We start from the raw sequence: 27,214 nt of genomic DNA, 5'->3' as shown, positions 1-27,214 counted from the left end.
TTGTGAGTTGCCCTGTGGGTGCTGGAAATTGAACCCTGGTCCTTTGGAAAAGCATTCAGTGCTATTAACCACTGAGCCATCTCTCTAGTCCAGGCTTCTTGCTTTTAATGAAGGTGTGTGTGTGTGTGTGTGTGTGTGTGTGTGTGTGTGTGTGTGTGTGTGATATTTTAGTTACAAAGACATAGTCACAGAAATTTTGACCTGGATGCTTTCCACTTATCTGGAAATAAAGTATGAAGCAGATTCATCCGAATTTAACAGAGAAACCGGTTTTCTAGACTAGGTTTTCCATCCTTGTTTGTGTAGTAAAGGGCAGAATGGAAGGAGGAAGTAGAAGGGTAAGAAAGAAGACCTCACAGGCTTATTGCAAAATTTATTTGAAGGGCAAAAATATGGTTTGTTCTGGCCACCTCGTCATGTTGATTTTGCTGGGTCTTGGCTTGGAAAACATTTGAGCTCTCACTAATGTGTTTGGCTCAACTTCCAGGTATATGGGGAGAGGTTAATGGCTGCAAATGGAGCAAGAATTTAGCTTCACCTTGCTGCCTTGTTACAGAAGAGGTGGATACATAGATTGATACTGCACTTGTAAAGACAGAGCTAGGTCTTTCCTTTCTTCTCTGGTCCACTAATGTCAAAGGTTCTCTGTGTGTCCAAGAGCAACAAGGTTATTTTATTGATTGAAGATGATGTCAGATCCCTGGCAGTGGCATGATTAAAAGTGTGGGCAAATGAAAGGTTGCAGAGTTCATCCTATTTCAGTTCTTGTGCATGAGGCAAAGGATCTTCTCTTTAATAATAGTGTCATGTTTTTCCTTAGCGTGCCAATGGACAGGAGGTCTATAAAAAAGAGCCATAAGCTGGGGAGAACTCTGTATAGTTTTTTTGTTGGCTGGTTGGTTGGTTTTTTTCCTGAGCTGATTTGCTTTCCTGTTAAATGGAAACCCAAAAGACATGGCATGGAAGTGTGTGAACACAGTGTCCAGTTGGTATTTTAAAGTGATTTGGGTTTTGAAAAAGATGTGGAAAAACTTGAACAAAATTGAGGGGAAAAGAGATTTTGGCTAAGTAAGGTTTTCTCCAGTGAAGACCAGGGTGTCAGAAGAAAGCCAGTCTCAGTCAGCATAAGAATTTAAGTAGTTCTGGAGAAGCCTGTGGCACTTTCTCTCCAGGGGCTTCTATTTGAAAGCCTAGGGCCCTTTTCTAGTGTTTCGGTTGAAAAACAGACAATTGTTTTCTTCAGAATAGGACAATAGAAGCATGGTAGTTATTTACCATAGTTCTATTCACAGTCTAACTTTGATTCCAATTAAAACTTGTTTCTCTGCTTTGAAATGAGGGGAGACACCCTAAAATAATTACCTTGCAGATTGGAGGCAGTTTTCCTTTTGATCATGATTATACTTTGGACCAAAACAAGATGGAAAGACAAATTTCCGGGTTTGTTCACTCTATATCTGCTCAGTTTATTTTTGGCAACCTTGCAAGGAAATAATGTTAAATTAATCACTGTGTGGTTTTGTGGATTTTTTTAAACTTGAAAATTTTGGAAAAGCTCCCAAAATACAACGATGCTCATGTGTTTCTTCTGCATTGCCGTGCTTCTCACAGAGCCTCTGGTGTGGATTAAAGGTTTTTTTTTTTTTTCCTTTAAAGTGATATGAATGAGTCATGGCTAAGCCAGGATGTGGTCCATGTGCAACCTTACCTAAACACAAACTCTTACATTTTACAATGGCATTGGTTGGACACAGAGGGATTTTTTAGAGGGATTCAAAGCAGAAATTGTGAATGAAGATGATCTCAAATCCATATCTGTGGGATATTTGTATCTCATCTCCAATTGAAATGGAATAGAATCCATGCTGAGATACAGGGTCAGAGGAAGTGCTAAGAAGGCAAACTGAGGCATATTCTGCTGCGTGGAGAAGGGCTGCTGTTTTGAACTGGGTAGGATGTTCAGCTTTCCTATTTTTGCAAGGGTGATGGGCTGTTGATCAGACTGTAAGCTCCACGAGAGCAGGATCTATGTTTTGTGTATCTCTGTATGACTCATTGTGTCTAGCACGAGGCTGGCAAATGTCTGGAATGGTCAATATTCAATAAATATTAAATGACTTGGCTGAAGTTTTGTTTTTCTTCTGCCCATCCAAGACTGAGGCAGTAGAATCAGGAGTTTGATATTTAGTGGTCTTTTTTTGACCCCGGATATAACTTACGATTTCTGCCTTCCCTTTTGGTTGTAAGTCAGTTAAACTTATGAATCTATCCTGCTACTGACATCAACTGAATGTTGGTCCCCAAGGTAACAATGGTTGTGGTTATTTACCACCGCCTAGGGTTCCAATAGGCATGGCTTTCCAAGGCTGTGAGACTTGAACACGGCAGCCCTTTCCAGGGTTACATCTTAGCCTTTCTGTCTCTTGGAGACTGGAATGACCTTTTGCACACACCTGCTGGCCAGTGGGGTTTGCTTTCTGCCTTAGTGGAGATAGACTCTGCCCCTCATTTAAAAGCCAAGCAACATGGTACAAGACTTTCCCTTGGAAGGAGTAGTTTGGTTAACTGCCGGCTCTTGGTGGCAACTTAGAAACGACATTTTTATTTCTCCCTCCCTACCCTTCCTGAACATTTCAGAGTGACCAGTGGTTGGACTCTTGCCGGCGCTTACCCTGAACCTGAGTGTTAGGGGAGAGGGAATCTGCTGCTGCGGTTTCTGGAGCTGCTCATAAGCAAGAGTTCCCTATCCTGATCAAGGCTTTAAGCCTAAAAGAAAGCAGAAATAGGTATGAACCATTGGTATGCGTATATGTGCGTGTGTGTGCCTGTGCTTGAGCTTCAGCACGTGGGACCTGCATTTCTGTGTGCTGACCCACATGAGCGCATGTCTGTGTGCGTGCTGGATGGACGGGTGTGGCATGGGAGGGGGTGGCATACCTTTGAAGGTATGGGGTCTGGGACAGCTCAATGTCCACATTCTCCTGCCTTGCGGGAGAGGGTTGGAAGTGATATTTGTTTTAACTACGAACATTCTTGTTTCCACCCTTTTTTTTTTGCTAGAAGAAAAGAATTTGGTAGTCATCTGTCCAATTTCAGGCAACAGAAGAGGTTTTTACATTTGAGTCTTGAGTCCAAATCTAAGAAGCGAAGCATGTCACTGGAGTGGAGAGAAAAGGCTAAGTTAGTTAGCCTTTTGGTGGTTAGCTTACACTTCCCCCCAAAATATGGATGTGATAGAAAAAGAGCTTCTTGACCTAGGAATGTAGCTCAGAGGTAGAATGCTTGCCTAGCATGCCTATGACCCTGGGTTTCATTTCTAATATTACAAAACAAATCAATAAGATAATTACTTATCTAAATAAAAAATAATAAAACATGCTTTTGGAAGAGAAACTGTTGGGTCAGATTATTCCTTAGAACAATTGGAAGGCAAGTAGTGATAACCATCAAGAAATAAAAAAAGCCAGAGGCTGAGCATGTCCATCTGCTGTACACAGTCTGGATGTCCTGCAGCACTAAGGAAAGGGATTTACAGAGAGCTTGGAGGTGACTTAATATCATAGAGATAGAGACCTGGTAGGTAGCCTGTAGAATTTTCATTCGGAAACCCAACACTCAGTAGGTAGACCCTTACAGTGACTTGGTGTGTGATATGTCCATTCACACCAAGTTCTTTCAGATCTATGCAGTGAAAATTTCATTGTTTAGCATTGTCGTTTACTTGTAGTATTTAGCATGACAGATTCTTTCCAAAGAGTCTTTGAGTGTCTGATAAATTGATACGTGCAATAGAGTGTCAGGAGAGAAGGGGTGGTGCATGTGACTTGCCATTCAATTTTTCAGATGAGAAAATAGACGTCATGAAAAAAAGAGTACTGTGTTAGGTTACCCTGTATACAGTAGTATGATTATGATGTGAATTGTAATTTGTGCTGCTGCTATCTATTTTGCAAGATCCATATTAGTTCTTTCGAAGAATTGAAGGAGGTAGTCAGGGACATGGTCATCAGACTTGTTTCAGAAGGATGGACTTTGATTTTTCAGTTTCTAAATGCTGCCAGAGGAAGATTTCAAATTGAAGAGGTACTTCCCCCTACCTGCTTGTCCTACCTAACAGCAAACTATCTTTGTGTCTATCTTTGGATGGCCTAAAGAGAAACGTGTCAGTAATACTTGTTCAAAGCCATTTTCTTATTAAATCATGGAAGAACCAAAATAGATACTGAAAAGATTTTTTTTAAGATTATGTTTCAGAGTTATAGGCAATGTGAGAAAAAATAACATTGAGGCAGGGTTCATTTATGCCTGGTGCCAGCTAAGCTCTCTTTACCCATTATTTGTTTAAGTTATTATTTTGCATTTTATTTCTTCTATCACATGCTGAACTGATTCATAAATCCTGTTTAGGGGGTAACTTTGCCCACTTCTCTGTCTTCACCTCCATAGCATAAGACTTGTATTTTTTAACTTAAATGGAGTACAGAGAGATGAACCTTGTAAGGTCTTCGAAAGTTGCCCACTCTGATCACCCTGCTTGGCTGCCCCTTGTTTGCCCACTCCTTTTAGAAATTAAGATCATGGTAAAAGAGGAAACAACTTTTTGGCCTAAATGTTCCTCAACATATCATTGCTAAAGACAATAAGCATGGAATTAATCTATGATTTATGAATACAATTCTCTGTTTTGTTTCTGTAATGGATTCCTCCCCTTCAAAAACACATTTTCTTCCCCTTTAGAGGACTGATTAATACATCAGCTGGATGTTAAGCTTCCTGTTTCCCCTTCTCAGGTCAAGGGCAGCCCAAGTGCCCCATTTCTCTCTCTCTTCACAAAGCACCGCCAGCTCTAGAGATGAGAAATTCTGAAGAGCAACCAAGTGGAGGAACTACGGTATTGCAACGTCTGCTTCAAGAGCAGCTTCGCTATGGCAATCCTAGTGAGAATCGTAATCTGCTTGCCATACACCAGCAAGCCACAGGGAATAGCTCTCCATTCTCCACTGTCAGTGGGAACCCAGGCCCTCAGAGTGACGTGTTGAGTCCCCAGGATCACCACCAGCAGCTCGTGGCACACCCTGCTCGGCAAGAACCCCAGGGCCAGGAAATCCAGTCAGAAAACATCAGCATGGAGAAGCAGCTGTCCCCTCGAATGCAGAATAATGAGGAACTCCCAACCTATGAAGAAGCCAAGGTCCAATCCCAATACTTCAGGGGCCAACAGCATGCTAGTGTTGGGGCTGCTTTCTATGTCACAGGAGTTACTAACCAGAAGATGAGAACCGAGGGACGCCCATCAGTTCAGCGACTCAATCCTGGGAAGATGCACCAAGATGAAGGACTTAGAGATCTTAAGCAAGGGCATGTCCGATCCCTGAGTGAGAGACTGATGCAGATGTCACTGGCCACCAGTGGAGTTAAAGCCCATCCACCTGTTACCAGTGCTCCCCTCTCTCCACCACAACCCAGTGACCTCTACAAGAATCCCACCAGTTCCAGTGAATTCTACAAAGCTCAAGGGCCACCTCCCAGCCAACATAGTCTGAAGGGCATGGAACACCGAGGCCCCCCGCCAGAATATCCTTTCAAGGGCATGCCATCTCAGTCTGTAGTGTGCAAGTCCCAAGAGCCAGGGCACTTCTATAGTGAGCATCGCCTGAACCAGCCAGGGAGAACAGAGGGGCAACTGATGAGGTATCAGCACCCCCCTGAGTACGGGGCAGCCAGGTAAGAGTTCCCTTTCTGTCATTTCCTGGCCTCATCCCCAACCAGCCTCTTCTGCTGCCTGTTGGGAAAGGGAAGGAATGGGCAGGTGTTTAATAATAACAAGCTGCCCAGTGGCTGAAAAGAAGGGAAATGCTTTATTTTAGTGTTGATTTGCTCTTGCCTCCTAGGATTCTGGAAGAAGGGTCAATGTTTCTAATCTTCAGAGTTCTTAAGGCCTTTCTTAAAAAGCAGAAGCAAATTATCTTGGACTTTTATAAGTCTGCAAAATCTTATCACTTCCATAATTCACAAATCACTCTTATATGTGAACCAATCTATCTGTTTCCTGCTAGATACACTTTCTCAGACAATTATTGTGATACTTTTCAATACTAAACAGCCAGGGAGATATGATTGTTGGTGGAAGAAGAATTATATACATGTACCTATTCAGAACGTTTCTTGCCTTGAACTTCAGGTCCTGCTTCAGGAAATGCCTAAGCCGCTTCTTGGTTCTTCTGGAGAGAGTTTGTTAGGCAGCTGCCTTTCATGTTTATAAGCATCTAGGTTAAATTCACATTATCTCTGTAGAAGTTCTTCCAGATGCTAAAATGCAGGTGGAAAACTACTCTGTCACTTGTGTTGTATGTTTCCTTCTTCCTAAGTCTATTTCTTAATCATTCAGCACCCATTGTCATTTGGATTATTTACCCAATCCTACAATTCTTTTTTATTATTTGTATGATTACTGTTTGGTAGACTTTCAGGACCATGGCGCAGGGGAAGGGTTAAACTATGACAGCAATGGGAACAGTTATGCGTGGCGTCCTGGCCTCTTTCCAGTGTTAGGTAATGATGGGTGTCCATAAGCATTGAAGCCCTAGGTGGCTCACAGTCCAAGACTGTGATTTCATTGGTATCTTCCTCTTTGCCTCTTATCCATTCATTCATTTGGGAAAGAACCTCCTGGCTTGAAGTTGGTGACTCAGGAGGTAAGGCACTTGGGGTGGAGTAGGGTGGGGGTAAGAGAAGTTACCTAGCATTTCCTGGTATTTCTTTTCTCCCCTCCAGGTCCTGATTTTTTTTTTTTTTATCCAGAGGCAATTCATTTTAGGCTCCTCCCCTTGTCTTACCGGTTTAGGATTTTTTTCTCCTTAACCCAGGGTGACTTCTTAACCCTTTGCAAGTTCCTCTGCAGTTTTCAGAGGACAGGAGCCTAACTTTTGATAATCATCTCAGAACAGGAAATGGGATCAGAACAGGGCCATTCAGCTTTCACCTACTGCAAGAAGCCAGTTCCCAACTGCCCAGTGAAATGGAAGACCCAGGGAGGGCCTGCACCCTTGTATTGCACAGCTTAGTGGAAATCCATTCAAGCTAGGAAAAATGTCAAGGACGCCTAGGGCTTTTGTTTTGGATTTCCCATCAGTATGGAAGCATCTGAGGCACTGCCTCCCTTCTGGCCTGTGGATGGGTGGACGTCTGATCAGTTGCCTCGTGGAAGAGTGTGTTGGCTAGGGTGTGGAGCTGAAGCCGGAGCCCCAGCTCAGCACATGGCCCGCCTTCCCAGGAAAGCTATTTTCAGAACTCAGTCACCAGTATTGTTTGTGATCTGAAATGACTCCCACAGTGTTTGAAGCTAGATGGAAAAGCTCTTTGATCTGCCTAAATAAATAATGAGACAAAGAGGGGTTTTTCCTTCCCATACTGATTAAACAACCAGAGAAATTAAGCTGCATATATCTTATAGGAAGATATGTATCTTTTCTCCTTCCTTCTAAATTATCTATGGATCTCACTCTATTTATGTCCCTTGAAACAACAAAGCCCATGCTGACCTACGTTTGTTTTTGTTTTTTGTTTGTTTGTTTGTTTTTGGCCGTGCTGGGCATCTAATCCAGGGCCTCCAGCATGCTAAGCAAGCGCCCTTCCACTGAGCTCCACCCCCAGCCCCTGAGCAGTACTTTAACACACAGGTATGCTCTAACAGTTGCTTCTCTATGGGACAGGAACAGTGTGCTTGATATGCTGGACAAATAACGAAGTTGCCTAAGCTAGAGGTATTCCATTGGAGGTTTGGGTATACATCAGATAAATTCTGTCTCAAAGCATTTTTGCATGCCCTGTGTGGAGGACGGGCACCTATCGACAGATCCTTGGCAAAGAGAGGCAGTCCAACAACCTTCCAGAAGTCTACTGCTTTTAAGTGCTGACACGTTTTCCTCCTTTATTTCCTGTATGGCTTGTGAATATCTTCCCAAGTAGCTGCAGCTCACAGGAAAAAAAAAACTTAAAAAAAATAGAAAGCCTATGTTCTTAATTCTGAAACCACAAATGACAGATCAGGATAAAACGTAAGGGTTTTTTTTTTTTTTAACAAACTGCTGTTAAAAAGAAAACACCACTTTCATTTGCCTTCAGAGATTCAGTGAAATGTTGGAGATTTGCTGTTAAAACGAACAAAATGTTATAAACAATCCTTTGATTACTTCATCATCGCCATGCCCTCCTCCCTACTTAAAAAAATAAATAGCTTGAATGTTCAGAACTCCAGATGGGAAAGAAGGCCAAGCCATGGGAAGGATTTTTAAATGTCTAAATCTTGGTCTTTCTGAGTACTGAACCCCGTTTTGCATCTTGAGTTTACACACTGATCAAGTGCTTTTAAAAAATGAAATCATTTCTGTTTATATAGCAGCCACCCCCTTTCAATTATTGAAATCATGCCCAGATCTGAGGTTTCTTGAAATGCTTGTTGAACAGAATCTCAGGGTGACCTAAATCTGTAGTTCAGAACAGAGCTACTTGTGCAATTGGAACAGCCTGGAATTATTCACAAGCTACGCCACGACTCACATTCACTGTGACAGAGCCTGGGAGAGGCACCATTTCACTGGTGAGAAGCTGACTATAGGCTGTTAGTGACATCTGCTCTGATGAGAGAAAGGTGGGGGGAGTACTTGTACTCTGTGTGGGCATGTGAACGTGACCAAAGAGAATGGGGACCCTAGTCATGGAGGTAGCAGGGTGGAAAGGTCTGTGTTTGTTAAGTGTGTGTGTGTGTGTGTGTGTGTGTGTGTGTGTGTGTATTTTACTTTTCCTTTTTGTCTTTACAAGTTCTCTTTGAGAATATATCCTCTCTCTCAAAGCAGCTTTGGGAAGGAGCCTAATTTTGGTGAGTGGTCTCCTGCATAGACAGCCAGGTCCTCTCTTCTGCAGAGCACCTAGTAGCCCATGAGTCTCAGGAAGGAGCAGAGTATTGGGGAGAAGAGGCAGAGAGGCCGATCCGATTGTCCATGGGATCATGTGTGTCCATGGGATCATGTGATTCTATTGTCTCTGGTGGCCTGTTGTTCGAAGTCAGTTATGTCAGTGGGGAGTGTTTCCAGCTGCTGTGGGGTAGAAGGACCTGGAGAGTGCACTGCCTTCACGTCTGCCACTTTATTGCTATCATTACTCTTTCTTTTATTATTTAATCTTCAGTGTGTTTTTGGTTTCCTCTGACATATGCCAGAGTTCTCTTCAACCTGTGTCTTCTTCCCTGAGCCCCCTGTTCTCAGAGGGAACCTTATTCCAGTGTTAATGTCGCCCTGCCTTTTGGTGGCAGGCAGATGTTGAAACTCAGATGGAATTCCTTTGCCTGGAGCGTTTCTCTACTTTTTCGACGACCCAAGCCTTTACTTGTTTGTAGATCTGCCAGTGAAGGGGACTGCCTTGGTTTTTCCAACCCTCTGCTTCCTTTTGTAGCCTGGGGAGTCAAGGGGCAGCTGCTTTGTTTTCGCTTATCTTCATCCTGGGCTTATCTGACCCCAGAGACCTTCCGGAAACCTTGCAGGATCCTTTTCTAGACCCCCGAGAAGCTGTGCACTGTCCAGGGCCTTTGACAGGCCATTTACCCTTTAGGGAGGGAGGGAGGCAGATGCCTAAGTTTGTTTGAGCAAAAGGCCCCCTTTGCTTGATAAGCTCCCAGGGGAGCTGTGGAGAGGAAACCCAGTTTGAAACTCTGTGTTCAGTCTTTTAGAGCGAATACCTCCCAGGCAGTGGACTTCAAAATCCTGAGAATGAGGGCAAAAGATAGTGTTGTGATGTTTTTCCCTTGAACTTTAGAAGTAGGATTGGAGAATATGAAATTTAAGACCCTCTTTCTCTTCAAGATATTCAAAGGCCCCCTCCTCCCAAATCACAGAGCATTCTACCTCTGTATTACACATTAATTGAGACAGCTCTTAGAAAGGGAACGCATAATTGTTTTTACATGTATAGAAAGTGAAGGTCCACAGAATGGAAACCAGTTCATAAACTACCCCAGGCTTTAGAACAACTGAGTGTTTTGAGCTCTTGGAAAGAAAGGTTATATATATGGCATCAGTTTTCCAGTTGTAGTCTTGAATAGTGTGTCATCTCTTTTATGCCCAAGTAGTTTACCTGATTTCTTGAATATTTGACAATTATTTCGAATATTTAACAATTATTTCCAGTGACGTGCATAAAATTGGAAGAATGTGTGTATGCTAGAGGCGTGTATGGGATGGTAGGTCAGACCCCAGGGTATGAAAAGGTTAGAATACTTTTGTAAGTATCAAGGTCATTGGATGTGTCCATGAGCAAATATTTGGAATGATTTGGTAGTTGTAAACAGCCTATACAGGGAGGAGCTCTTGGGGATGCTGGTAACTGGAGTGTGTGAGAGAGAAATGTGTTAAAGTGTCTGAATTGTTAGTGAAAAGTTAGTTGCTTCTGGCCATTTGCCCAATTTCTATCAAGAATTTTATGCAAATTAGCACAAAGATTAACAGGGTATTCCATTGGGAAGATACTAACAAGGCCAACATATCTCACTGGTAGATAAAAAGCTATATTTTGTATTGAGTCAAAATATGTGGCAATCCCAGTATTTTTACAGTCCATTTGCGGCCCTTGCTATCTTGGAACTCACTATGTAGACCAGGCTTCTCTTGAACTCACAGAGATCTGCCTGCCTCTGCTTTGTGAGTGCTGGGACTGAAGGCATATGCAATTATGCCCAGTAAGATAATTTTTTTAAGAAGGACTTATTTTATATGTGTGGATGATTTGCTTGCGTGTATGTCTGTGCTCTACATGCATACCTAATGCCCTCCAGAAGACAGCATCAGATCTCTTGGAGCATGGCTGTTATGTGGGTTCTCAGAATCAAACCATCAAACCTGGGTCCTCTGAAAGAGCAGCCAGTGTTCTTAACCACTGAGCCAACTCTCCAACTTCTATACTAAGTAATTTGAACAAGGTTGCACAGAGCTAGTAAGTAGTAACAAAAGTCTCTGGAGTCCCATTGTTGGGATCTAAATCATGCTCTTAGCCATCTGTCTTCCCTGAGTGGAGAAATTCAGGAACAGACAGAGTTCAGCCTGGGCTAGGGGATGGTAAATTACCTTTTTGCCTTCAGTATACACAGACATATACACTTCCTGTTAGTGGTGATGGTGGGGTGTGACACATCCATATACTTGGGTTGTTTTAGTTAATAGTTAAGCATAAATCATTTGTACTTTGGTATTAATATTTTGTATCTAATAATTAGGTACCAAAAATCAGAAAGCCACATTAAACAATATACCAAGATTTTCTTTCTGAAACATTTTATAAGCAATAGGTTGGGGATTTGTACAGCACTGCTTAGAAATTAATGGAGCCAGAAGATGGGAGTGGGACACTCCCACTAACACCATAATTCCTTCTCCCCAAATCTCTCTCTTTCTCTTTCTCTCTCTTTCTGTTTGTTTCACTCAGGATGGGACTTGGCTTGTGTTTCAGCCCTGCACTGCATCCCAAGCCCTCTTTCCTTATCTGGATTCTAGTTTTACCCTGTCCAAGAAAAGAATTCTTTAAAGCTTTTCTAATTCCTAAATTTTGTGATTTAGTGTATTATAAATAGTACAATAGGGTTGTCTATAACTTCTCCAAGCCTCCATATTGCTCCTTAATATGTATTATTAAATTGATAACTGAAATGAACAATAATTATTTGGTGTTTAAGTTTAATAAATGTCTTCATATCTCTGAGTAATTCTTAAGTGTATGAATTATCAAAGGTAGTCACAGATAGGAAGATGGAAGGCAACTGAACGTCTGTTTTAAGTAACCAAGTAAACATATTTCCTAAACTGAAGTCTTTGCATACATAAAGTGTTTTTCAGACAGGTTCAGTTTTCAGTCAGGACGTGAGCATTACATTGTACAAGAGGAATTTTAAACGACTGAGCAATGAATGTGGAGATAGCCATCTTAAGATTTCCATACTTACCTCAGAGGTTATCTGGTTTCATCTCCAAGGGGATTCATAGCTAGTGAGCAGTAGCTCTTGGACAGTCACAAAATGTCTCGGTAAGAGTGAACTCGAGAGTTCTTTGACGGGGATTTAATTCTGCTTGCTTCTCATTTTACCTGTGTTTTGGGGGGATCTCCTTGTGTCGTTTTACTTGTGCCTTGGGAGTGAACTGAACCAGAGCTTGCTTTATGTGTTTTTCAGGACAACACAGGACATCTCGCTGTCTTTGTCAGCAAGGAATGCTCAGCCTCACAGCCCAACATCTTCCTTGACATCCGGGGGTGCCCTGCTGCAGTCTCCACAATCTACTAGATTGTCTTCTGCTCAACACGCCTTGGTCTCAAACCAAGGGGACCACGCTCCTCACCTGCCAAGGCAGCAGCAGCATTTTCATCCTAATCAGAGTCACCGGCTCTCCCAGCCTGCCTTGCCTCCTCCGGCACAGCAGCCAGGAGAAGCCTACTCAGCTATGCCTCGGGCTCAGCAGTCTGCTTCTTATCAGCCCATGCCAGCTGACCCTTTTGCTATCGTCTCTAGAGCCCAGCAGATGGTTGAGATCCTCACTGACGAGAATCGGAACCTGCGGCATGAGTTGGATGGATGTTATGAAAAAGTGGCAAGACTACAGAAGGTAGGGCTCCCTTGAGGGTCCATAAAGATTTCTTTGGATCTTGCTAGTGGGACTTGTTGAATACCCATATAAAGCTTTCATCTGTGCGTGTTTACCATCTTGCATGGGTAGATCTTTGAGATTCTTCTTCTGGTGTTGGTCAAACTTTAGAAAAGCTGTGTCGGTCTAGGATAACTAACTTTTTTCTCTTTTTATTATCATAATGATACAAAACAGTGGACTTTATGATGACATTTTCACACATGCATATCATGTACTTTCATCATATTCACACTCACTACTGTCTTTTGTCCCCCTTTTTCTTTAATAGAAGTACCATTTTACATTTATACTAATAGAAAAATACTATAGATGTCCCAGACGCTATAACCCTTAAGAAAACTTGGTTCATTGTTCTAGTCTAAAAGTTAGCAGATATACTTCTTCATAAAGAATATTAGTAAGGCCTGTGCTCATAGAAAACCTGCCAGCATTTAAAGGCTTTTTGTCTTGCTTGTATTTTCCCCATATGATTTTGAATCAGAAATATGAAGCCATAGTTCATAGTTTCTCGAAAGATCCCAGCAGCTGAGATTTTGTACGGTTCAGGAAAAGGCTGACAGGGCTCTCTTCCTTGTGGGAGTTCTCTCCCTAATTCTTCTTTGACACCAGCGCTTTGACACTGCTTTGGTCTTTCTCTACAGATCCACTTCAACATCTGCTCTCTTTCTGTGGTGCGGGTGTGTGTGTGTGTGTGTGTGTGTGTGTGTGTGTGTGTGTGTGTGTCTGCGCGTGTGCGCGTGCGCGCGTTGAGGGGGACACACAAAAGAGGCTTAGCGCCACAGCTGGGTGACAGGTGACAGCCCTAGGCAGAGGAAATAGAAAAAGAAGTATGTGTCCCCATTTCCCATTCTTCCCTGTTCCCCCCACCGGCACTGTTTGCCGCAGCTGGGACTTTAGCTTTTAGTGCCTGGAGGCCCAAAGCTCAGCTCTTGCCTTAGTGGCTATTAGTGACAAGAGTTATGCCTTTGGCAGCTTCTTTGTAGGTTTTAACCGTGAGGAGCTCATGTGGCATGATCTCCTTGCAAACTGTTCAAGAAGTTGAGGCTGAAGGTGGGGAGGGAAGGACATTTGCCTTATGTTGTTCAGCGACTCTGTCTCTAGCAGACAAGCAGAATGGGAATTTCAGGGGCCTGCCTGAAGCTAAGGATTTGCCAACACCAGATCTTTTACCTAAAGGAGGAGAGAGCTTATTTTTCCATAGTTAAGTGTTTGTTATATAGTGAAAAAGATGCCTCCTTTTTCAATGTCTTCAAATCCAATTGAGGGCTATCAGGGTGAATTGAGAGCTATTCATTGCTTTGTCTTGATTTTATATTGTCTTTCCTCCCAGTTTGCAACACCCCTCTCTAACATTGCATTAATGCTGCACATGAATTTTGTCCATTGACTAGAAACCCTGTTTAGCTGAGTGGAGCTCCTCTAACTTTTAATTTCACTCGCCCTGGCCTCATCTTTGACATAATCGCTGGTTACTGAGTTCAAATCTTCTTTGTCAAGGATCCCTGGTGACACTGCGAGCGGGCTTGTGTGACTAGTGCAGGGAACAAAATAGGAATTTCGCTTATTGTTTGGCCCTTGTGTAGACGCCTGTCAGAAAAATCACGATCATCACAGCTTGAGTGTCTGGAGAAGCAGAGTTCAAGACAGTGCTGAGGTAGAGAAAAGGTAACAGGAAGGGGAGAAGAAGAAAATGAAAGTAGGGAAAAGACCATACACACCAGACGGTAGCACCGGAAAGAAGGGAGGGAGGGAGAGAGAGAGGAAGGGGAGAGAGAGAGAGAGAGAGAGAGAGAGAGAGAGAGAGAGAGAGAGAGAGAGAGAGAGCGAGCCCATGAGCACGCACTGGGCACTGGAGCAAGCACACACTGGGGACTCCTGAGGACAGAAAGTAGAATGAGCAAGCCCTGAAACCCACAGCCCCTCTCCCTCTGCTCCACCCCATCCATCACCCACACCAAGTCAGTGGCTCTGGCCTTTCTGAGAAGGCCCCATTGCACTGCTTTGTGCAAGAGGACGGTATCTCCAAGGGGGAAGGGGAAGGATTAGCACCAGATCCTTCAGGAGCAGGCTGTGCACATGGAGAAAGGGACTGTCTTTCTAGGTGCGCCCTTCTGGGTGGTAAGTAGGAAGCCTCACTCCCTTTCTCTTGGCTGCCTCTTGCAGACCAACACCAAGCCTGCTCTTTCAAATGGAAATGTTTATTTTCTCCTCTCCAGCACTTGAATTTCATGCAAAAGCTTCACCAGGCGCAGGCCCTGCAGATCTTGTCTCTAAATGCCATTCACCAGTTTTCACCTTCTGTGCTGCTATCTTGGTGCCATCTGCAAGGAGAAAAACACTTTCAAGTCTGCTCTTTTCAGTGGCGTAAGCCTCATTTGTTTGCAGGCCGTCCTGTCTCCAGCAGGAGTCTGAAGATGGGGGCAGCTGGATTCGGAGTTGATTGTAACCCCACCGCTCCTCCCCCATCCTCAATTGGGGCGCCTGTTTATTTCACCCCCTAAAGCACCCTGAGCTTTGTTCAGGAAGAGTGGAAAACTGAGAAGAAATTGCAGAGTGGCTTACAGGAGTCAGCCTTAATTTGAAAATTGCTTAATAGGCCATGGGCTTTATTTGTCTTATACAAATTATATGCAAATAATCTTTGTGGTTAGTACACGTGCATGGGAGCTGTACTGGTCGCAGAAAAACTCTGGAGTCTAATTTCTTGTTTTCTTCCTGATTCTGGCTAATTCTGGACAAGAATCTTTGGCTTTTCTTCTCATTTTACAAGATTTGCAGAGAAGTGTCATAAAACAACACAAATCATGAATTTCAGTTCAGAATCGGTACTAGTTTCCCACTGATGCTGGTCATTAGAGGATAAAGTCCAAATGCCTGGCATTTAAAGCCATTTTATGACCTGACTTCAGTTATCTTCGCAGCCATATCCCTCTAGCTTTCCTGTGGCTACCACACAGTGTCCAGCCAAATTAGACTCCTGGTCATTCTGGGAATGCATTTGCTTACTCAGAATAGAATACCCTTCCCCTCACCTCTGCCCATTGAAATCTAATCCAGCTTTCAGGATCTGACTCTAAATGCCATCTCTCCCTGAAATGATTTTCCTCCCCTCCCCCAACCAGGGATAACTTCTTTTTGCTCCTTGTTCCCTTACAGCTGTGTCTTGCCCTAAATTCTCTGACTTGATTATATTGAAGGCAAGGATAATGTGGATGTTCTCATTCAGGTTTGCACACATCACAGTTAACTAGCTGACTCTTGACTGAATAGTGGTGAATGTGAATTGAATTATGCTGCTGACCATTTGGGTTGTTAGGGGTTATACCTGCTGCTAATTTGTATATGGTGCTGATTTGTACTTGGGAAAGGAAATTTAACTATTCTCTCTGCTAACGTGGGGCAAGTTATATCACCTGGGCAGATGTCAGGACAAAATGAGAGAACCACACAGAAGTCCTTTGAGGGCTTCAAAATAAAGTTATTGCTATATAATATACGGTATTATTAATATTTTCAAAATCAGAAAAAAATTCAGAAATTAAAATCCTGTGAAGTCTGTTTTATCTTACTGCCTTTCCATGAAGGCAGAAATCACACTGCCCAACCCCCACTCCACCCCAACAGAAATACATGCAGACTCACACACATACGCGCGCGCGCGCACACACACACACACACACACACACACACACATACACACTTTGCTTTTGTCCTAAGGAAATCCCATGAAGCAGTTGAATCATTTTCTGAGCTTGCAGTTGATCTTGGAGAGTCTTTCTTAAAAACCCAGTTCTTAACTGTATTACCCTTGCCTCCTGGCCATATGTAAGCTCTGAAAAAAGATGCCACTGAAGTGTGGCATACATATATGGTTCTAAACTGTCTGTCCCCTTAAACTCCTAGCGGCAACACCATCTTTCTTTTTAATGTTAAGGTGGAGACAGAAATCCAGCGAGTCTCAGAGGCGTATGAGAATCTGGTGAAGTCATCTTCCAAAAGAGAGGCTCTGGAGAAAGCCATGAGGAACAAGCTGGAGGGCGAGATTCGAAGGATGCATGACTTCAACAGAGATCTGAGAGGTGAGGGACAAGTGGACCAAACTTGGTAGTTTGTTTGTTTGCTTGCTTGTTTTTCGAAACACCGTCTCTCTACATAGTTCAGGCTAGCCTCGTACTCCAGAATTCCCATGCTTTACCCTCCCAAGTAGTGGGGATGAAAGCATGGGTCCCTACATCTGGCTCTTGCTTTAGAAGGTCTTGTATTGTTTTGAGATTCACATTTGCAAACTCAGGTCTATGTCATCCGTCCTGTTTGTCAAAAAAGATGCTGACGTTTGCCAGCATGTGCTTACAAGTGTGTATGGACGGCCCGGTTGATTTGAGTGTCTTCATATTCCACAGAACGTCTAGAGTCTGCCAACAAGCAGCTGGCAGAAAAGGAGTACGAGGGGTCAGAGGACACCAGGAAAACCATCTCTCAGCTCTTTGCCAAAAGTAAGTCTGGAAAGTCCACAGGCAGGTGGGAATGTATGCATGGGCAGTAACAGGTCTGAAAATGCTGTTGCTACGGGTGGAAGGAACGTTTATGAAAATGGTGCCTGACTCTCTAGCCTTTGAGAAGAACCAGGAGAGAAGGAATATCTTTTTCCTGTTACTGTGTGCAATACCAGGAAGGCTGCTGCCACCACCTCTAGTCACAGCAAAGGACTGTTCTCTGTACGAAGTCAGAAAAGCCCAGTAGGAGCCCTGTCATTGGTAGGGAATATTGTCCTTAATAACGATGAAAGGATTATTGTAGGTGAGTCCATATACTGGCTCTGGTAGATGGGATGAACATGCAGGCCAGTGATTCATGTTTGGAATCCCCAGCCTGTACCAGCACTCCCCTATTCAACACTTATCATTCCACACTGACAGATTGTGAAGATAGCCAGAGAAGGAAGGGCCTCTGCTATGACCTGAATTCATGGTTCTGCTCGCAGAGTTAGAGGGTACAGGGCTGAGCAGAGTTATGCTTTCCTCATAGTGTTTCCTTTGTCTGGAAATACTCCTAGGACTGTAACAATGAATTAATCCCCTTCTTTATCGGCCCCTAATGGACTCCACCCAGCTAGACAATGCCTAATTCTTTCCAATTGCTATAATAAAAGCAGCAATAAAAACTTCATAGTAGATTGAGTCCACTGGGAGAAGAAATTGGGTTGAGAACAGATGAAGCATCCTTGTTCATACAGCCGCTTAAGCTTGGCTTCGCCCTGCCCCAGCCTCCCTCAGTGCAGCTCCCACTGCCGTCCTGCTTGGTGGGGACTTGTCAGTCTCTTCTATTTTTGCTGGGCCTCCCAATGACGCTTTCATGTCATTCTGTGCAGTTTCCAGTTAGCTTTTTACAAGTCTGTTTGATCTCCCTTTACAATATTCCCTTCCCTGCCTGGGTTGCTCTGTCGTGCTCTGGCTTCCAAACAGTTTTTCTTCCTCTTTGCCCAGAGCCTCCCAGTCCTTTGTCAGTCGTCTAAGAGCAAGGAATGTTGTTTTTCCGGTGTCATCAGAACCTGGGGTAAATGGTGAAGTTGCTTTTATGGTGTCACTGTTACCCTGGAAGCTAGTTCAGTGGCAGGAAGATGGTGGCAGCCTCCCAGAGTAAAACAAAACATATGGATTCTGCTTGTTTGCACTCCTCTCTGTGAAGAAATGCTATTTCAGGTGCTCGCAGAGCTCTGCCGTGGGTTTATAAAGTGGACTTATGTACTAAACCAAACGACACTAACAGCAGAGTGAAACACTCTCAGTGCTTCTAAAACTACGTGGGGAAGAGAGCATGCCTTATGACCCCTTTCTTTCTTTTGCCTCTGGGCATCCAAAGGGGCCTGCGAGGTGGGAACTGTAGCAGGAAAAAAGAAAGCGCTTTTGAAAAGCCTTCTCTGGAAGTGTACTCCAGCAACCCCAGAGAGACAGAAACAATTCCACCCAGAAGGCAGTTGGGTACAGTAGAAGGGGCTGCCGTGGGCTGAGCCTCAGTATGGAATTCACCCCTCATTTTCCAGTTGTGGGAGCTAGTGCAAGTTAGTCATGCTTGCCCTCCAAGTCCTGTTTCCTCATATGCAAATAGAGCAGTGAAGAGTAATAGCTCATATCCTTGTTCTAAGGATTCAGCCAGCACAATGCCTGATAGTAGTGAGTGTTCAGCAAATGTTCACTGCTTTTCAAGGGACATCTATTCAGATCGATGTATGTAATGTCACAGTGAGAAATGAGGCCAAGGTGGCATCATGAAGATAAGGTCCAAATCTAAACTATTTCTTTGAGTTTCTGGTATGAGGTTTGTCCTAGATAACAGAAGTACCTGGAAAAACATGAGACATAACTTATATGTCAGGGTCCCTTGTAGCTGTACTTTAACAAAATTGCTACTCTTACAGGTGAGACTTAGCCTTCACATTTTAAAAACTAATATAAAAGAATCAGTCACATCTTAATAAAAGACATTTTGAAGTGATATGATTCTTTTCCATCATTGAATCCTGGTGATGGTTATTGTCATTCTCTTTACTAAGTTTTGTTGGTGCTTTTTTATGTTTCTTTCATTTAAATACATCACAATTATCTCATTGAATTCTTAACAAGTATGGATTAAAGAAAACGTCAGTGTTACCTGTGCTTTTTATTGATGGAGTGTTTTTATCCTTTCTTAGAATGTCCATCTTTCTACTTACATACCTTTCCTGTCTTTGCATGCTGTCTACTTTTTCTTAGTAAAAACTTAAGCATATCAATCAAAGGCATTTCAAAGATATCTGACCATTCCAACGTCCTTAACTTACCTGGGTCAGGTTCTGATGCAGGCTGTGTCTTTTACAAAACTGTGCATTTTGTCTTTTAGTTTAAAAACAGTTCTGCTATTTTGATTATTGTTGTTGAATAGCAGGATTTATATAGTGGCTAAGAAGAACTGCAGTAGACAAGCCTTTGAATAATACTTGCCCTGTATTGTTCTGAGCATAATACTCCTTTCTGATGTAGCATAAGGTGTGTGGCAAGTGAAATGGTATCTAGGGTATCTAGCCCTAAGATTAGGTTTTTTTGTTTTATTGAGTCTGGGCTTTTGGACTATAAACCTTACAAAGGTGACTCAGTCCCCACCTCTGTTTACTGCAATGTGATCAGAGGGGCCTAGAGTCAGGTATTTCTTGTTTTCCAGCCTGGAACATGTTAAAATGGACGTTATCATCCTTCGTCCAGACTGGTTATTATCCAAAATATTTCAGCAAGTTAGGTTCTGGTTAAACAGTTTCTCCTCAGGGCATGCTGTGTTGAGAAGAACAAAATGCTCTGGTACATTTCAAAATGCTTTCTTTCCCCTCCTGCTGCTGATAACGCAAGGAGATTCCTTTTTCTGATCTCCAGGGAGACCCTGGATGAACACCTGGTGGCAAAACTTCCAAAAATGTGGGTGTTCCAGTATGAGCACCTCTCCCGGGAATTAGCACTCACATTTGTACATACTGAGCTGCGAGCAATTAATCAATCCTCGTGCAGGGTTTCCTAACCAGCTTCAGGTTTCCATGGTCTTTGCTCACGAAATTCTAATTTGGTAAATTGTGATTCTCTGTCCACCCACTTTGAGGACAGAAGCTTGCCCTGTGGACTTCACTTCTGTGAGAGCTTTCCCTAGATCTCAGCTTAGTTACTCTTTTGCCAATATAAGAACATTTTATAAAAAGAAAACGGAGGAAATGAACTTACTCTGTGCTGTATGTGGATGTATGCATACATGTATGTTTATTGTTGTGTAGTGCTTAATTTTTTTGTTTTTGTTTTCCGAGGAAGGGTTTCTCTATGTAGCATTGCACCTTTCCTGGAACTCACTCTGTAGCCCAAGTTGGCCTCGAACTCACAGAGATCTGCCTGCCTCTGCCTCCCGAGTGCTGGGATTAAAGGCTTGCGCCACCACTGCCTGGCACTTAATTCTTTTTTATGACATTTTATATGTACTTATCCATTACTTCTTATTTACCCAACAAGTTAGTAGTTGATCCAGTGGTAAAATCTAAATGTTGTAAATTTTTATTCTTTCAGCCATGTGCTAGAAGCATGTATGCTGTCATGTAATATATATGACTTATTAGTTTTGCTCACTTAAGGCTTTGACCCAGCTTCAGGATGACAGTATTGTTATTCCATGTCCTCACAGATAAAGAAAGCCAGCGGGAAAAGGAGAAGCTAGAAGCAGAGCTGGCTACTGCTCGTTCTACCAATGAAGACCAAAGGCGACACATTGAAATCCGAGACCAGGCATTGAGCAATGCCCAGGCAAAGGTGGTAAAGCTGGAAGAAGAGGTAGGTGTCCTCAGGAAGCACGAGCCTGAGAATAGGAGAGCTGGGGGACTCATGGGCTTCTCATCCTTTTGAATAGTCAGCTTCCACAAGCTTCTACCAGAGAGGGCCATCTTTTGCTTCTGGTTACAAGTGTGCTGACGAGTGTGTTGATTTTGATTTCGTTTTCCTTCTCTGCATGTTCCTTTCTTTTGCTCCATAATATGAAATCATTACACTCAAAGGAGGCAATTTCCATTCTCTCATTCATTTAATACATGTTTTTCGTACCCTAAGTTCTCCCTAATACCTAGCCCTGCCTTAAGTCTCTTCTTACCCAGCTTTAAAGCTTCATTTTTGAAGAATCATAGAATGATTCCAGATATTTTAAAGTACTCCGATGATACTGAAATTGGAATGGTCCTATTGTTCCCATACTTGATGGGAAGACAAGCGTGTCCCTTGTCTTAAATCAGAAATGCATCTTTATGGCCACATATTTTGCTATTGAATTTGACAATTTGGTTTGGAGATGGAAGCAGTCTTCAGAGGTCTAACACAAAATAAGACCCAGGGAGAGTTTATAGTTTATGTCAGGAGAATGCATTGCTAAAGATCTTTGTTGTGGCTTAGAGACTAGTTTTAAAGAATGTTATTATGTGGTGTGGCTGAATTTGTCAGCTCTTTGTGTGAGTGGATGGAGCCATCCCTTGACAAATACAAGGGCCCCTGAACTATAAAAATATGATTTAAATATGCATTTGATTAGTATCCATGTAGAAGTTGCTCTATTGCAACACTGAACTGTGTTCCTTTGAAAAAGAGAGAACTTTGCTGCTGTACTGTCATTAATTAATTAGTCCTGGATGTTGGTTGTGATTATACTAGAGTAAAATTAACTCTTAAATGTTTTGAACTTTTGGGAATGAGTATATTCCAACAAAGATGTGAAGTGTAAATTGACTAAGAAATTCAAATCTTGTTCAATTCTATTTTGAAATTTGAATTATTTTAAGAGAAATAATAACTGTCATCAATCTCTAGTAGGAAGCCACTTGGGCTACATAGCAAATGTAAGGCCAGCCTAAGTTATACAGTGAAACCCTTTCTGAAAACAATAGTAATACCTTCATTATCTTACAAGTTGAAAGCCTTATGAACCGAAACAAAATAAAATTGTAGTTTTAGCAATGAAATGACATTGTGGCTGTTGTATATGAAATGTCTTCCCTGCCTCCATCAATTGCCTGCTTTCTGCCTCTCACTAAGAATGGCCCTAGTTGCTGGAGATCTTCAGACTTACAGATTTCCTCTGTTGTTCTTTCTGGGCATTAAAAACTGGTTGAAGTTAGGTTATGGGTTCACTTTACTAGGAGATAATACCATGTAATCCATGATAACCTTTAGCCTGACTGCGAAAGTGTTAACTTCAAGTTGTAGAAAATCAACATAATGTGTTACTTCTTCAGGAAGTAGCTTAGAAACATAATGTTACTTCATGGAAAACAACAGAGCCTCGAAGCCTCGCCACATCATCCTGATGTGACTGATTCCCTAGGAGGCCTTGGTTATTCAGGATTAACCTGTTCAATATGGAATATTAGGAGTCACTAACTCTGTAACTGTTTGATATGGGGTCTTTAGTATAGTCCCTTCACAAAATCAGTGACTGTTTCTGTCTTATGCATGATTTTTGTGCTGGGTGTGGTAGTACATGCCTGTGATCCCAGCAGTTAGGAGGCAGAGGAAGGTGGATTTTGGTGAGTCCAATGCCAGCTTAGTCTACACAGTGAGTTCCAGGACAGGCAGACATACACAGTGAGACCTTGTCTTAAAACATAAAGTGAGAGGGAGGGAGACGTAGATAAGGTTTTCTTATGCTTGGTGGACATGGCTTAAGGAAGGCCATGTTGGAAAGCAGAGAGATACACCAAAAGACCTGCCTGGGCCCTGTGTAAACGTACATTGTATGGCTCATGTCTGCTTTTATGAAATGTGGAGTTTTTTCCAGGGAAAAGTTCTCTTGCCTATTTTGCAAATCAGATTTACGAGAGCATTCTCAAAATAGGCGTTTTGGGAGGGGAGGATTTTCTCAGCTTTTGAAGTTCAGGGTCACTTGGGTAATTAGTTTTCATTGCGTCAAGATGGCAGGGAAAATTAGAAGTATATTGACTCAAGGATTCTTGGGTTCTTTTTCACCTTCACCTCTTGAAAGCCCTCGTGTAGGTACATTCCTTGACATTCATTTCATTTTTCTAATCCACTGTGCCTCCTGCCTGTAGGTCTCTGCAGTCACCCTTCTAAGCATTCCACAAAAGGGCCACCTCAGGCAAGACCTGTTTTCCTAAAGCCATAACTTTCAATTGCTTACTAGTTCAATGCTTATTCCTCTCTAAACCATGCTCTCATGACATCCACAGAGCTATTTTGCTAGGGCAGGGATGAATAGATCTGTTTCCCTGACAAGTCACTGTGATACAGACCTTAAAGTCAGTCTACAGCCTGAGTAGCAGACAGCCAGATGAGGTAAATGATGCATTCCTGACCTCCTTACCCTTATCTTTTGAGACACATGGGTCCTATTGACGTGGACACTAATTAAATGTGTCAAAAGAGCTCTGTGTCCTAAAGCAAGTGCAATAGTCTCACATTCACGGAGAGCTTCCCCATCCTTTCTAAATTAACCTCACTGGGGAGTTTCCATGGATGTCTGGCATATCTTCTCACAAGACTCAAGGCAGCCTGGGCTTCTGGCCGGCTGCTACATTAGGAGAATACAGAGTTGAAGCAGTGGCTTGGGTAATTGTTTCAGGGATGGTGGGAAAAACGGACTTGGCAAAATCAGAGCGGGAGGATGCTGAGGGTGAGCGTAGTGAGCACTGTGTACAGGAGTGTATAAAGAAGCAGGTGAGAGGACTGGCAGAGCGAGCCAGCGGAATGTATTGGGGCTAGAATGAATACTATACAGCTTGAGGAAGAAGGGGCCAGAGCGTTAACCCGTTCGGCATTCAAGTGGCTGGTGATGATTTAGACTTGTCACTCTTGTCAAGATGTAGTTCTCAAAGTCCCGTTGCCCCCTCATCCACTTCTCAAATGTACTTATACCTGGTTGTATGCCCCTGCCACCAGCATTCTTAAGAGCTCGCATTTGTCAGTCTTTATGTCCCTCACTACTAAATGTATTTGGCTTTTTGTTTTGTTTTGTTCTAAAGATAATTTCTGCTACATCACCTCTCCACCAAGTAATACACCAGATTCCTCCTTCCCAGTAGTAGAGGAAGATGTCTTATATATAAACATTAATATGTTTAATACTCTCCAATAAGTTTTAACCAGTTGGACTCCATTGGTGAAGTTTAAGCTTATATAATAGTTAAAATGCATTACACATTTGAGTGGAAGTCTAAGAGTGTGAATTATGTATACACTTAGGGGGTTAATAGGATAAGATACACATGCACCCAGGCATTTCCCAGGGTATTCTGCTGATGAACTATCGATTTATTTGAAAGGCACTTCATCAAAGGATGAAATTTCTTATGCCTATGACAGTGCAGTTTCTTTGTAGTAAGTGTTGGTTGTTTTAGTCTTCTTTAAAAAATATGAAATGTTGTCCACACACCAAATGGAAATGGGTGACCTCACAGTTTACTTCTTTTACTCATTCCTTTATGTCTATGGTTTTTTAAATTCCCAAGGTAGAAGCCTTGTAGGTTTCTTTATTCCCAAGGCAGCAAGTTTCCAGAGGTGGTGTTTTACTCTTTCAGTCTTTTAATATCTACCAGCAGACCACAGACTTTTTGGCAAAGGACAGAGGCAGCTTGCTAATCCCAGGCTAGTGTTACCAAATTGCTTCAGTGTGAACCCTGACTTAGAGCAGGGTCACTGGGTAAAACTAAATCAGATCCAACTAAATCTACCGAAAGCTCATAGAGCAACATAAAAAGTCACGTGTGAAGGGTAAGTACAGAGAAAATATACTGTGGATCTGATGTTTACAAAATACTATTTGTAGGCAATAGAAGGCAAGAGACAAGTCAGATATAAAAAAAGGCACTGAATTTAGTTCTGCATCAGCCTCAGTGTCTTTGAGAAAATGGGTGCCTGTATATGTCAGTGTTCATTCAGCTAGTATTAAATAATTTGTTCCCTCTACCTACACATTTGTGTTTTTAATCTTTGAAAATATTTACAGAGAACTGTTGATGTAACTCAATGGAAGAGCACTTGCCTGGTATGTGCAAGGCCTGGGTTTGAACCCAAGTAACAAAAGACAAAGAAAATAAATAAAACAACAGACATGTTTTCTATCCTCTAGGAACCTCAGATGAGACTATTAAAGCACTGATTAGGCAGGAAAGTCAGAGAGAAACCTAGAGAAAATGCCAATACTGCTAGCCCTGCTTCTTCTCTCCCTGTAAAGAAAGGGGAAAGTGGTGGATTAAGAAACTTCCCTGTGAAGGCCTGAGACAAGTGGATAGCTTGAGGTGCTCTAAAACTAATTTTGTGTATAGCTCTCTTCCAAAAAAATCAGTTTGAAAGACACCCACAGTTGTTGGAAGGAGGGAAGAGATGCCATCACGTGGTATTCATTTGTGGGGATCAGATTTTCCTGAGTCAGAAGAGGTTATGGTATCTGCCAAATTCTTGGGAATGGGTTCAAATTCTTACAGAAGAGCAGTGGAAAAGATGATTGCTTTAGCTCAAGAGGATTTGCCCTGTTCCTTATCAGATTACTTTCCTGCTGTTCTTTCTCCAATTTCTTATGATTTTTAATGATTCCCTTTATGGGTCTGTGAATCTGTGTGTGTGTGTGTGTGTGTATTTTGAGAGAGAGTGAGAGAGTGACAGACTCATATAGTCGAGGTAGGTCTTGAACACCTGGTCCTCCACCCTCAGTCTTGACAGACCTGCATCATGATGCTTAGATAAGATTCTCCTTTGAAAATCTGTCCTGAATAGGAATGATCTGAAACCCTTATACTGACTTGGCCAAGCAAACAAATAGTTAAGAAACATTGGTAGAGAGACAAAAATGGAAGATGTCATAGACTGAACCTTTGGGATACAGTAGTTCATGGATGGGGTGAGAATAAGGTTCATCAAAGATGATGCAAAGGGAAATAATGGGTTAAGGAGACAAATTGAGAGAATATGGGCTAGAGGAAGGGAAGGGAAGGGAAATATCTTCGACAAGTTTTGAGAACTAGTGTTTGCTAAGAAAACTTAAATGGATGGAATTATTTCTTCTTTTCACTGGAAAACCAGAGGGATTTAGGTTGGAATGATGGATTTACTTGGCTTCTTCTAGGAACTCATGGGTACAGGGCTTGACTAGAAACTCAGAATGACTAATCTGTGGTTTTGAAAACTCATTTTCCACATGAAGACCTGAGCCACTCTTGTGGATTTGGAAACTCATCATTTCCTTGAACACTAAAGACATCAAAAAATAAATCATCTAGGATTCTATGAAAAGTACACATTTTTTTGTGATCTGTCATAAACACACACACAGAGCATTTACTTAGTTCTTAACCTCCATGATTACGACTATACAATATTCTAGGACCCTATTTAAGATCTTATTTTATTTAGCACTTTTAGATATTGCTCATTGTTGAATATTTTGGGAACTCCTGGGTTTGTGAACTATGGGAGTTTAAAGACCTGTAGAAGTCATCATAAATTATCCGTCTAGTTCAGTGGATTTTTTTAACTTCTTAAGTCCTTGTGGAGAAGGAGTTCCTAAGCAGTGAGGGGTGAAACATTGAAGGGTATATGAGAACCCTAAATATTATTATATAACAATGATGTATCAGTTTTATGAAAAGATAGAAGTCAAGTTAGGTGGCGTAGAGTATCCCTGTAATCCCAGTATTCTGGCAGGAGGATCTGAAGTTTGAGGTTAGCTTGGGCAGTTTAGAAAAACTCCGTCTCAAACAAACAAGATGATTGAGTGGTATAAGGTAGACAGCCAGTTCTCTAGGAAAAACAACATCAGAAACAAGAAGGGCTGTGAGTACACAGACAGACAAAGCTCTGTTTTATGTAGAGTCCTAATACATTCATATACAACGGAGGAGATAGGTGAGTCAACCAGTCCATGGGAGTGGCTCTCTAAGTGTCTCTACAAAACATTAGAACTCTGGAATGCAGTTTGAAGTTTTGAAAATCTTCAGAGATTGATGAGTTTTGTTTTTGTTGTTGCTGTTTGTTGGT

General features: G+C 42.3%; 1 protein-coding gene across 5 annotated transcripts in view; it reads left to right on the top strand.

Annotated features, from left to right (window-relative positions):
• Amot (angiomotin) overlaps positions 1–27,214 on the top strand; it is a 60,226-nt gene that overhangs the window by 12,460 nt on the left and 20,552 nt on the right. For 2 of the 5 annotated variants that reach the window (XM_059250086.1, XM_059250085.1), the window contains exons 3-9: positions 2,638–2,786; positions 4,791–5,724; positions 7,605–7,679; positions 12,212–12,641; positions 16,618–16,762; positions 17,084–17,176; positions 20,871–21,016. In XM_059250086.1, coding sequence (XP_059106069.1) covers positions 4,853–5,724; positions 7,605–7,679; positions 12,212–12,641; positions 16,618–16,762; positions 17,084–17,176; positions 20,871–21,016 — 1,761 coding nt within the window. In that variant the 5' untranslated portion in view covers positions 2,638–2,786; positions 4,791–4,852. The remainder of the gene's footprint in view (positions 1–2,637; positions 2,787–4,790; positions 5,725–7,604; positions 7,680–12,211; positions 12,642–16,617; positions 16,763–17,083; positions 17,177–20,870; positions 21,017–27,214) is intronic. The other 3 variants (XM_059250088.1, XM_059250087.1, XM_059250089.1) reach the window with 2 other exon arrangements.

The sequence above is a fragment of the Peromyscus eremicus genome, chromosome X (assembly GCF_949786415.1).
Source record: "Peromyscus eremicus chromosome X, PerEre_H2_v1, whole genome shotgun sequence".
Taxonomy (NCBI): domain Eukaryota; kingdom Metazoa; phylum Chordata; class Mammalia; order Rodentia; family Cricetidae; genus Peromyscus; species Peromyscus eremicus.
This window is presented reverse-complemented; position numbering and strand designations above follow the sequence as displayed.